The sequence below is a fragment of the Cibotium barometz genome, chromosome 31 (genome assembly GCF_041138505.1).
Source record: "Cibotium barometz isolate CiBa-2024 chromosome 31, ASM4113850v1, whole genome shotgun sequence".
Classification (NCBI taxonomy): domain Eukaryota; kingdom Viridiplantae; phylum Streptophyta; class Polypodiopsida; order Cyatheales; family Cibotiaceae; genus Cibotium; species Cibotium barometz.
The window spans coordinates 55,051,080-55,063,700 of record NC_141076.1 but is presented as its reverse complement, the minus strand read 5'-3'; the positions used below and the strand labels follow the sequence as shown (position 1 = coordinate 55,063,700).

At 44.9% G+C, this 12,621-nt stretch overlaps 1 protein-coding gene across 2 annotated transcripts; it reads left to right on the top strand.

The window, feature by feature from the left end:
* The first annotated feature begins 4,087 nt into the window (after positions 1 to 4,087).
* On the top strand, positions 4,088 to 10,067 carry LOC147621061 (pentatricopeptide repeat-containing protein At3g53360, mitochondrial-like). Of its 2 annotated transcripts, none has more exons than XM_086825312.1 (3): positions 4,088 to 4,410; positions 4,494 to 4,636; positions 5,401 to 10,067. In XM_086825312.1, the coding sequence occupies exons 1-3, from the start codon at positions 4,213 to 4,215 to the stop codon at positions 8,486 to 8,488; spliced, it is 3,429 nt and encodes a 1,142-aa protein (XP_086681438.1). In that variant the 5' UTR covers positions 4,088 to 4,212; the 3' UTR covers positions 8,489 to 10,067. The 2 variants fall into 2 exon arrangements, with proteins under 2 accessions (XP_086681438.1, XP_086681439.1); XM_086825313.1 differs by having other exon boundaries at positions 4,101 to 4,410; positions 4,500 to 4,636.
* The last annotated feature ends 2,554 nt before the right edge of the window (positions 10,068 to 12,621 follow it).

Sequence of the window (12,621 nt, the reverse complement as noted above, 5' to 3'; positions counted from 1 at the left end):
GAAACCGTGCAAGCATAGACTGATTTGCTACTCCAGTACCGGCAGCAGAGAAATAATCATCCATCGCTTCAGTCCAGACTTTAGCATCCTTCTCAATCTTTGAACCTTCTCCTTTAAAGGAGGGAGGTTGTATTTGCTTGAGCAAGAGCTTCTTCTCCTGGATATGAGTGCAAAGCACATTGGGAAGTGGAGGGTGATCGTCCTGGCCATCATTGTAAAAACAATTTTAAGATTACAAGATTCATATTTGCACAAAGCTTATTTTGGAGAGTAAAACATTGAAATCATTTTATTTCCAAATATTTACAAGGACAAGTTTTATTACAAAGATCTGAGACTAATATAATTAGTCTTATTTGCCATTAAGGGAAATTCCTAGGCTTGACTATGACATAAGGATAGAGCGATCCACATAGGTGAAATATGGGGGTTCCGCTATAGTTTTTAAGACTTTAAAAACTGATGGTAAGGGTGGTAGACTTTGGATTGGGGTAGGTCCCAACACATCTACTCTGTCAGCAGGTAAGACTTGCATCACTTGGTCATACACCCAGCGATCCTGAGGTATGCGAATCCCATCTATAGTCACAGAGGTGTCGGACCTGGGTGTACCGAGACGAACCAAAATAAATGGATCATCTTCAACTTTTCAATCCAACGAATCCGCTTTAGGTCGGTGGTAAGGTTCCCGATTCGATCAGATGAAGAAATATCTCGGCCCACGACTCCAGAAATCTCTACCCCATCCTCTTTCAATACGAGAGAAATGAAGGAGGGACATCTTCTCTAGTATCTGCACCATGGTGTCACGGAACTCGAAATTTGAGGAGTGACTAGCAGTCTCGAAGATGCATTGGAAAACTAGAAACTTTGAGTAGGCATCTTCCTCTTTCTACAATCATTCAAACATCAATTCACCTTGTTTGTTTTAGTAGGATGTTTTTATTAATTAGCATTATGTTAGGTAAAACATTCATTACAAAATAGTCCTTAAATGGCAATTCCTAGGAGCTGAAATCGGCTCTGATACCAATTGTAAGGTTCCCCTCTTCTAAAATAGGGGAAACACTTAGTCCACTAAGTCTTAACTTGGAGAAAATTTCCTATTCATCGACACCTTGACCATGTAGAGATTCAAGGATACGATGCATAGGTAAGACCTAGTCCTATTCCGCAGGGGGAGCGTGATCTTCTAAAAATCAAATCACCCATAGGGTAATTGATCATAAATTGGGCAACTACTACTAGACTTGATTTCTAGAGGCAACGCTTTTTTCCTCATCCATGCAAGGCACAGCCGTTGGCCTAGTCTTCTAGAACAGAGTTGCCCAAGAACCTATTTATCTAGCGTAGGGCTTTCACTTAATCTGTTGGAAAGCTACCCGACTAATTAGGTCCACCCGATTAATCAGGTCCACCCGTCCGTAGGATGGTGCCATCGGGGCATTCCATCCTCCCACTTTCCACCCTACTCACGCGTCAATTTATTTTCTAATTAATCCTACCACACTGTTTGATATAAATAAACATGTTCCTTAATTAAGGCCCTTTTCACAAGGTTTGTTAAAACAGTCTTTTTCCACGATACAATAATGCCAAAAATAAGATTTATTAAAAAAAAGTTTATACATGAATCAAGCCAAACCAGCTCTCTTATTTTTTCACAAGGTTTGTTAAAACAGTCTTTTTCCACAATACAATAATGCCAAAAACAAGATTTATAAAAAAAAAGTTTATACATGAATCAATTCCATACAAGCTAAACCGGCTCTCTTATTTTTTCCTTTATACTGTTGATCTAGAATTCGGCCTCTACATGCTGGGCAAAACCCTATGGGATCATACACCTCATCGTCGCCCGCCGCTGGCGAGGACTCAAGCCGGCCTGTCGCCCTCTCAGGCTCCATCGCTCGATCCTCTTGCCCTCAGAGGGATGTCTGCACACTAGGGTGGGCTTATTCACCGTTCTAGCCTGGGCCTCAGAACTAGACAGCATCATAATCTCTCGCCTCAATCGGCGAACCTTATTCTCGCAATGGTATGAGGGATACCTTGGGCCATTCTCGGGATTTGCTAACGATGCCGCCCGGCTACACAAGCACGGAACGGAGTTAGCGTCGAAGCCAGGAAAAACTTGCACTCTTTAAAGATAACAATTTCAATACAATTCATTTAATACAACATCACTCAATTCGTAGCTTCATACAATTTTATGTCATTATTTTAAAAGAAAAAGATACACATTTATTAACACTAATAATTAATAAAAAACTCTTCTTTAAAGATAACCAAGCTAACCTGGCCAACATTTCCTTGAGGAGCTTGTAAAGAGAGGGTTGGGGCCGCATCGGGAGCATCTTCTCTTTAAAGATAACCAAGCTAACCTGGCCACCATTTCCTTGAGGAGCTTGTAGTAAAGGGAGGGTTGGGGCCGCATCGGGAGCATCTTTTCTAATCTCGTTGTTGCGCGCTCCTTCCAAGGCAATATTCTGACGTTTCCGAGAAGGGGCCATCTTGGACGTTGTCTTGTAGGGCTCGCTATCTCGCAGTCGAAACGCTCCAGTCAGATCTTAATTCTGAGGTCGTTTGCTCACCGTATGAGCAAAAGACCACAGCGCATGAACCCTCTCTTAAGGCAAAAACCTCTTACTAAAGTCCACGCAAATGGGGAGGGGGAATTGTGAGATGTCCTTAACACAAAAACGTTTTGCAAAAGGGAGAAGGGCTGAGGGATGCTGTAAGTCTCTTCACACCGGGGGGGGGGGAAGAGCTAAGGACACTGCATCCTAGCAAGAGGGGAATAGAGGAAAATTGCCTTATTTGAAAAGAGGCAAATGAGGGGGTGTGAGAGGGGTGGTTGTACTACAGTAAGTACACTGCACAGGGATAGATGGCGGTACGGACGGCGGCACAACAGAGTATACGCTACATAGAAATACGTGTTGCCTCCATGGAGGACCCCGGGGGTTGATATAACTGTGGGGTACGGGTACGGGTGCTGCGCAAAGCAAGGACGAAAGGATGGTGTACCAGAGCAAAGACTGTAGATTAGTGGCCTGCATGGGTCTAGGGAAAAGGTACGGTGTCGGTTAACAGGGAAAGGAGTGGTACGCATATACCTTATCTGGTCTGGGACAGCATGGGGTACGTGTGGACCACACAGTGGGCGACCGTCCTTTGGTTCTTGTGTGGCCATCGTACGGGCACCCTGTGTATGGTCAAAATTCTTGGGATGGGATCCCCGAATTTGGGGCGTCGGTCTCGATTTGCGTGCTGGACCGCCCTGGGAGATAATTTTTTTTTTTGTCTGGGAGGTTCTCCTGGTCATTGGGGTTCAGACCGTTCGTCAATCGGACGCCTGGTCGTGCATTTATTAAGGTTTAAAGGTCGTCGTCGCTTTTTTAACTAAAAATAACTGAAATTTACGTATAAGCTTGATCCGGTGTCCGTTTTGGATGCTGTAATATCCTATACTAGGGTAAAATCGCGCGTAGATTCTAAATTTGGACTCAGAATTTGAAGATTCTAAGTAGAAATGACTCATTTAATAAAATTATTGATTTTTATATCATAAAAACTCTATTACATGGATATTTCTTTATTAGTGAAGATGGGTATGTTACAACAGTGAGAAGGCTGAAAGAAGCTCAAGGAGAGAAGAGCCACACGCTTCACATAACAACCCACTGAGGTCAAAGGATCTCTTATTGGCCCAGGTGAAGAACCTAAGCCAATGTTTATTGCCAAGGACCTCACCCCTAAGCAAGAAGGAGAATTGATAACCTTGCTCAAAGATTTTATGATGCTTTCGCCTAAAAATAAATTGACATGAAGGGAATTCCTCTGGAAGTGGTGAAACACACCATCCCTCTCTCCATGAAGATGCAAAACAATCCAAAAAGAGAGCCTATCCCATGAATCCGTACAGACAAATGGCCAAATTAAGAGCTAGACAAGCTCATTGATATGGGATTTGTGTACGAAATCAAGCAAATCGAGTGGTTGTCACCCATAATGATCGTTTCCTAAAAGATCACAAAGCTTAGAGTGTGGATTAACCTCTAAAAAGATAATGCAACCACCATTTGCGATCACTACCCCTTGCCTTACACCAACACGGGCACTCCCGCATATGTGAACATGGTGAAGGATGAGTGAGGATGTGTGTCCAAACCGCACACACGCTACAAGAGGCCAAAGAGTGCCACCTCCATGATCCTTCGCAACCCGCTATCGCATGGCTGTGTAGGCGGCCATTCTCCAAACATTTTGCAATCAGCTTCTCACCCTTCCACTCCACACGCACCGCTTTCTACTTTTCTAGCTGGCAGCTTGTGCCTTGCGGAAGAGAGGCACAGACAGGAGGAGGAGACGTCCACAGATCAATGGATGGACAACGACATTAGAAAAGTACGTGCACATCTATCCCTGTGTATATATGTGACGCTTAGTCTTGCTGGTTAAACTGACAAACAAATGGGTCGTACTTGAAGTGTCAGATCAACAAGTCATTACGATTGGACACGATTGAAGAAGACATGCTGCTGCCAAACAAGTCCAAAAGGAGATGGGTCGGTGCTGGCCACGCATGCTCTGAAATTCAAGACCTCCACTTAACAAGTGAGCTGGGGTCAAGGTCAGTGTCAAATCTGCATATTTTACACCTGCCATGCAAGATAGAATATGACTGATGTGAGAAACTATATGCTAAGCTATGTTGGCACGCTCCCGATCACATCGAAAGTTATAGGGCAAGATGACAAAGATAGAGTCACCTCTGTGCTAGCAGTAGAACGTTGCGAAGCCGCATTTTGCTTCATAGCCCTCCTAGATTTTGGGTGTCTGCATTGTTGATGTATGTGGGGAAGCCATCTCGTGGAGAAAACACACAAGATGCATATCAATAGAGCCAATGTTTCTTCTAATGGTATTGTTCTGCAGGAAAATAGCAGACCCTACTGCTTGTGGGGTAGCCAAACTGGTTTGGTTGATGGAAATATACAGGGATAGGCCCTTCCTATTTAGCTATAGTTTTGTTAACCATTAAACATTGTGTATATCAATGGGTAGTTACATGCAAAAAAAAACATTGTGTACATCATGGGCAGTTACATGCAAAAAAAACCTTCCACCTCAAAGATCTTTGAAATTTCTTTTTGCCTTTTTAACTATCCATGATGTACACAATGTTAACCATTAAACATTGTGTACATCATGGGTAGTTACATGCAAAAAAAAAACCTTCAACCTTAAAGATCTTTGAAATTTCTTTTTGCCTTTTTAATGGTAGTTGCATGGAAAGACAACCTTCAACTTCTAAGATCTTTTAATTTTCTTTTTGCCTTTCTACTGAATTAGCATTCCCCTCAACTCAATTTGATTATGTTGTGTAAACTCCAGAAATTCGAAGTGCATGGCCTTTGATGCACATGCAGACGTATGTCAAGCACAGGATCTGCAAAATCACAATGGTGGTGAGATGCCAATGAGTCTAGAGGAACCACTTGCTCTTCTAGAATGGATTGCAGAGCCCCCAATGCTGGAGATTTTGATCTGCATCTTTCAGAAGTGCAGGAAAAGGAAAAATTTGGGTATTGCCACGCATGTGCATGCCCATGTCTGCAATATGGGGCTGGAAGTACATAAAGCCCTTGGTAACTATTTGATCTCAATGTTTGTTGAATGTGGAAGTCTGTCCTATGCACAACAGGTTTTCAGTTGTCTGGTTCATCGGAACGAGCATTCTTGGACATCTCTTTTACAGGGATGTATTGAATGTGATGACCTACAGCATGCCTTCAACCTGTACCAGCAAATGCAAAAAGACAATGTGCATCCAAGCAGGTACACATTTGTGCCCTTATTGACAGCTTGTACTAGGTTGAAATCTCTCGAGAGAGGTCTAGGAATACATGGTGAGATTGCCATGGAGGGGTTTGAGGAGGATATTTTCCTTTGCAATGCCTTGGTAAGCATGTATGCCAAGTGTGGCTCTCTTACAGAGTGCGAGGAACTGTTTAACACCTTGCCAGGTCGTGATGTGGTCTCGTGGACTGCACTAATAGTTGGCTATGTTGAACAGGGGCTTGGCGAGAAAGCGTTGAATTGTTTCGAGAAAATGCAATTAGAGGGAGTGGCTCCCGATTCCATCACATATGTTTGTGGCTTAAAAGCTTGTGGCAGTTTAAGAGCCATAGACAGGGGCCAGCAAATACATGCTGGCATTGTAAAGGAGGGCATCAAAAGAGATCTTTTGGTTGCGAACACTTTAGTGGATATGTATGCCAAATGTGGGTCCTTAGAGGAAGCCCAAAAAGTGTTTGATGAGTTGTGGGTTCGAGATGTAGTCACATGGACTGCATTGACTGCTGGGTATGCCGAATACGGGCTTAGTGAGCAAGCACTGAACTGTCTTGAACAGATGGAGTTGGAGGGCATACAACGGGATCCGGTCAGTCTTGTTTCTGGCTTGAAAGCTTGTGGCAGTGTGGGGGCTGTAAATAGGGGTCAAAAGATACATGTTGAGATTATCAAACAGGGCTTTGAAAATATTTCTTTTGTTGGAAGCACTTTGGTGGGTATGTATGCCAAGTGTGGCTTGTTTGTAGAAGCACAGGAAGTACTTGACACATTACCTATTCGAGATGCTGTATCATGGAATGCGCTTATTTCAGGATATGCTGAACATGGGCTCGGTGAGAAATCTTTGGACTCTTTTGAACAGATGCAATTGGAGGGTGTGTCCCAAGATCCTGTCACATATTTTGCCAGCCTGAAAGCCTGTGGCGACGTTGGAGATTTACGGAGGGGTCAAAAAATACATGCTCGGATCACTAAGATGGGATTTGGAAGGGATGCTACCATTGGCAACATGCTGGTGTATATGTATGTAAAGTGTGACTCTTTTTTGGAGGCATGGGAAGTCTTTGATGAATTGCCAGTGCAAGATGTGGTTTCATGGACTTCACTGATTGCAGGGTATGCTGATCGTGGGTTTGGTGAGGAGGCATTAGACATTTTGGAGCAGATGCAATCGAAGGGTGTGTCTACAGACAATATTGCATTTCTTTGTGGCTTGAAGACTTGTGGCAGTATTGGAGCCTCAGGTAGGGGCCGTGAAATACATGTTGAGATTGTCAAGAAAGGATTTGATAGACATCCCTTAGTAGGAAACACTCTGGTTGACATGTATGCCAAATGTGGCTTATTTGTTGAAGCGCATCAAGTGTTCCATGAGTTGCCAGTCCAAGATTTAGTGTCATGGAATGCGCTTATTGCTGGCTATGCTGAACAAGGGCTTGGTGAAGAAGCACTTCATTGCTTTGAGCAGATGTGGCTGAAGAACATGTCTCCCGATGCTGTTACTTTTGTTGGGATTTTGAAATATTGTGGTAGCCCTGAAGCCATACATAGGGGTCTTACATTACATGCAGCTGTTGTCAAACAGGGGTTTGAGAGAGATCATATTGTTGGCAATGCTTTGGTGGAAATGTATGTCAAATGTAGCTCACTCAAAGTTTCACATGAAATATTATATAAGATGCCAGTTGGGGACGTTGTATCCTGGAACACACTTATCGGGGTGTATGTTGAACAGGGCCTCCATGAAGAAGCACTGGCCTGTTTCCAGCAGATGCAATTCAAAGGGTTTTCTCCAGACAGAGTCTCATGGAGTGGGTTGATCTTAGCCTGTGCTGAGCAAGGGGAAAGTGAAAAGGCTATTAACTTTTATGCTCAAATGCAAGGACAAAGTCTGACACCCGATAATACAGTTCTTTTAAGTGTTTTGAAAGCTTGTGGCAGCACTACCACAATGGAAATGGGTAGGAGAATCCATGCACAAGTTGCTGGACTTGAGATGCTTGAAATTAATCTGGCAACTGCTTTTATTGACATGTATGGCAGATGCGGGAGCATGGCTGATGCTCAGCAGCTCTTCGATGCAATGCCCGTGAGGGACCTTGTGACATGGGATGCATTGATACGAGGGTATGCTCGCCAAGGAGATACTGAACTTGTTTTTCATCTGTTCGAGACACTAATGGAGGAAGGCCTACAGCCGGATGATGTCATGTTTCTTACTGTTGTCAGTTTGTGCATGCACGCGGGTTTAGTGGAGAAGGGTCAGATGTATTTCGAGGTTATGAGCAAAGATTATGGTCTCACACCAAGCATCAAGCACTTCACTTGCATGATTGATCTTCTAGGCCGTGCTGGTCAACTGGATGAAGCTGTCAGGTTGGTGGAGAAGATGCCTTTTCAACCCAACCTTGTGGTGTGGCATACTATGTTGGGTGCTTGCCAGAAGTGGGGTAATACAGAGCTTGCAAGATGTGCCTTTGAACATGCAGTGGGATTGGATAGAAAACATGCTTTAGCGTATGTTTTGATGTCCAACATCTATGTAGATGCTCACATGTGGGAGGAAGCAGCGAATATTGAAGCAATGAGAGTGAAATGCAGAAAGGATTCATGTCTTGATGTCTAGCATCTTCCAATGCTAATGTGGGAGGGGGAGAAACTTCTCTCATTCCTCCATTCTAATAGCATCAATGTTAAAAGGTGATGAAAGTTTGGTTATGGTGATTGAATCAGAGACACCTATATTGTGCCATATCATCATGCACAGTTATGTGTCTTTATTTGAAGGTCTTTTTCATGATTAGCAATTGAAATGGATGAATTTGCCTTGAGGATGAGAAGGAACTTGTCTACTTGGCCAGGGACTGCAATTGCAATTGTGCAAGTAGCAAAAACATAAGTTAATAGGGCAGTTTTTGGCTGGGAGGATTGGACGAAAGCAGCAATTGGTTTCCTCCCTTGACCTGACTCATTACTGTAAAGGGCCAATTAGCCATGGATCTTTTTTTGGAAAATCATCAGTACAACAGTCGACATTGATGCTTGGGTAGGTTCCTGTTGACAGTAGACCAGACCCAAGTCATGTAGCTTGGCTTTCTTCAATGCTGTGGTGAGCACATGAAGACCTTTGCTTGATATTCAATGTCCACTTAGCACGGTAATTCCAGTCATGCATTGCAGGATTAGCAAAGTGGACACTGGTAGCAGAAGCTTGAGAGATGGAAGCAATAAGCCGAAGTGTGCTAAGGCTGCTCCCATAAGGTAGCTGTGGACTTGTAGGCATTGTCATCTTCCCCGTATGTATATAAAGATATATATATATATATATATATATATCTTTGGCTAGGGACTGCAATCGCAAGCGTGCAAGTAGCAAAAACATAAGTCAGTCAAGCAGTTTTTGGCTGGCAGGATTGAACTAAAGCAGCAATTGGTTTCCTCCATTGAACTGACTCATTTCTGTAAAGGGCCAATTGGCCATGGCTCTTCTGTTTTTTGGAAAATCATCAGTACAACAGTTGACATTGATGCTTGGGTAGGCTCCTGTTGACAGTAGACCAGACCCAAGTTGTGTAGCTTGGCTTTCTTCAATGCTGCTGTGAGCACATCAAGACCTTTGCTTGATATTCAGTGTCCTCTCAGCACGGTAATTCCAGTCATGCATTGCAGGATTAGCACACTGGACACTGGTAGCAGCAGAAGCTTGAGAGGTGGAAGCAATAAGCCTAAGTGTGCTAAGGCTGCTCCCATAAGGTAGCTGTGGACTCGTAAGCATTGCCATCTTCCCCATATATATATATACATACACACACAGCACACTGAGCAAAGATTATGGTCTCACACCAAGCATCAAGCACTTCACTTACATGATTGATATTCTACTTGCTGGCGAACTGGATGCTGCAGTCAGGTTGGTGAGAAGATGCCTTTTCAACCCAACGTTGTGGTGTGACATACTATGTTGCGTGCTTGTCAAAAGTGGACTAATACAGAGTAGTACAGAAAAATGGAAAAGACGGCGGAGGCTAGAATCTAAATCGTAGGACCTAGATGGAGAAGACTGTTAAAGTGAGTATCTCATGCATGTGGAAACGAGTCGTAACTAAGTGAGTCGGCCATTTCACTTGTGAGGGTATATATACCCATGCCCACCCATTGTAAATTCAATCTATTCATTGCTAATACACGTCAGACTTGTTCGCCAACCTCTCTCTCTCTCTCTCTCTCTGTGTGTCAACTTCTCTCTCCTTCTCTCTACGTGTGTATGAGTGTGGCTTCCGCATGCACTAACTCTGACATGGTATCAGAGCTTGAAGGCTTCTGATCCTTGGACACACGCAAGGGGCAGCGAGGAGTCGGAGGGGAGCTCAGAATCGAAGGCACCGGAGCAAGGCGAGCTGGTGGCGCTGGACAAGGGATTTTCATTCGAGCTGGACGAGCTGCTGCGGGCGTCCGCCTACGTTCTTGGCAAGGGCGGCCTGGGGATCGTGTACAAGGTAGTGCTGGGCAGTGGGCTGCCGGTGGCCGTTCGACGGCTGGGCTGGGCGGTGCCCAGCGCTTCAAGGAGTTCGAGACGGAAGTTCAAGCCATCGCCCGCGTCCGGCACCCTAACGTCGTCAGGCGGCAGAGCAAGAGGAGGCCAGTGGCACCGCTCGTGCAGCAGGAGTGCAGCCGCAAGAGAACCGCCGGCTGGGAGAAGAGAAGGCGAAGGGAGGAGACGTGCGTTATCGAAGACCGGGTCGACTGAGAAGAGGTGGACGGAGTTTTCGAGATGGGACTCCCGTGTTCGAGCAAGGACGACAAACTGAATGGCGACAATTATGCGCATTGGAACTTGATCATGAGGCTATGGTTTAACAGAAAAGGCTTATGGGACATTGTTGATGGCTCGGAGGAACTTCCCCGAAGGGATAGCAATCGGTTCACACGTCTTCAGGAGGAGGAGTTTCTCAAATCTCTTGTGGATTGGGATGCTCACAATGCGAAGGCGATGTCGGCGATTGCAGAATCTCTCACCAAGGAAATTTCCCCTGCCATTCAGACTTTAAAGACTGCCAAGGAAATGTGGTCAAAGCTTGCAGGAATGTTTGATCGAGACTCAACAATGCGAGCAGTAACCCTTCTCGGCCAGTTGTTTTCCATCAAGTTTGAAACCGGGACCTCTATGCAGTCACTTCTAATGAAGGCAAAGGTTATCCATGATCAGTTATCGGCTATGAATAGTGCATTAACTAGTACCCAGTTAGCTGCCTTGGTTCTTACGAAGTTGCCTGAGGAGTACGAGATGGTCTCGAGGGCATTACGCTTACAAGTCACAAAGGAAAAGCTGGAATTTGATGATCTCAGCTCTTTTCTCATTGAGGAGGAAGCAGTGCTCATTTTCCAAGGCAAGATTCGAGTTCCGAAGGATGTAGAATCGGCACATGCTGCATCGGAATCCAATAAGAAGTCTAGGAGCCGTTGTTATAAGTGCGGAAAGCGAGGGCATTTGGCTCGGGATTGCAAATCCAAAGCTAAAGCTCAAGGCTCGACAAATGACAAAGGCAAAGGCAAAGCTGACAAGGATGACAGTGACAGTGATTCTACTAAGGATACTACGGCGTCTGCCGGTGTGGCGAGGACTACATTGGCACATACTCCAGCATTCTAGCTTGGTGGATGGATGCTACCACGTGCTTCAGCCAGAGAGAGGCATGTGAGTGGCAGAGAGGGGCAGTCTGTGCTCCCGTTTTGGTGATTTGGACCCGTGTGTCGGAGTTCAAGGCACATGCATCTGGCATGGAACAGCTTGACAAATCTATGGACGTGATGTGTTCGTAGTTCATTAGTAGCAGACTATGGATGGGATGAGTTCCTAGTTCATTGTCAGAGAATTTTGGGCGTCATGTGTCGATAGTTCAATGTTCAGGAGATCTTTTGGACGTGTGTGTTCTCAGTTCAACGAATGGGGGATCATGAATGTGGAGTTGTCTGCAATTCATCATTCTATGTGGCAGCTGAAGCTCAAGATGGCATTCCTTGAGGAGACAGGTTGTTTGGTGCATTTTCCGAGGTGTATTCAGTATCCGGCCGGTACTGAGGTGTCCATGGTTGCATCTACATCAACTTGGTTTCTTCATCTATGTCCACTATGAGCTACAGAGAGGGTGTTAAAGTGAGTATCTCATGCATGTGGAAACGAGTCGTAACTAAGTGAGTCGGCCATTTCACTTGTGAGGGTATATATACCCATGCCCACCCATTGTAAATTCAATCTATTCATTGCTAATACACGTCAGACTTGTTCGCCAACCTCTCTCTCTCTCTCTCTCTCTCTCTCTCTCTCTGCGTCAACTTCTCTCTCCTTCTCTCTACGTGTGTATGAGTGTGGCTTCCGCATGCACTAACTCTGACAAAGACATCATCACATCACTATCGAAGCTCTCATTGAGATCATCTATAGGAGACGAGGGCAGCTCCGAGCCCTCACCGAAGTTGCCATTACTAAGGAGGCTGCTGTCATCACCAAACTCGGGCTCTTTGACCTCATGTGAGAAGCCAAGGGGAGCATCCTCATCTTCAAGATCTACCAGAACCACACCGCACGTAGGTCTGCACCGTCCTCCTTGAACCAGGATGAATGGTGCATCTATGGGTGTCTACTCGCACTCCTCTGCCCACTAGTTGCACGCCCACGACGAGTGCGAGTAAGTCGTCGATCGACCGCCTCGATCTCTCTATAGATCTTTGCATAGATCCTCTCATCATCCTGCTCTTTAT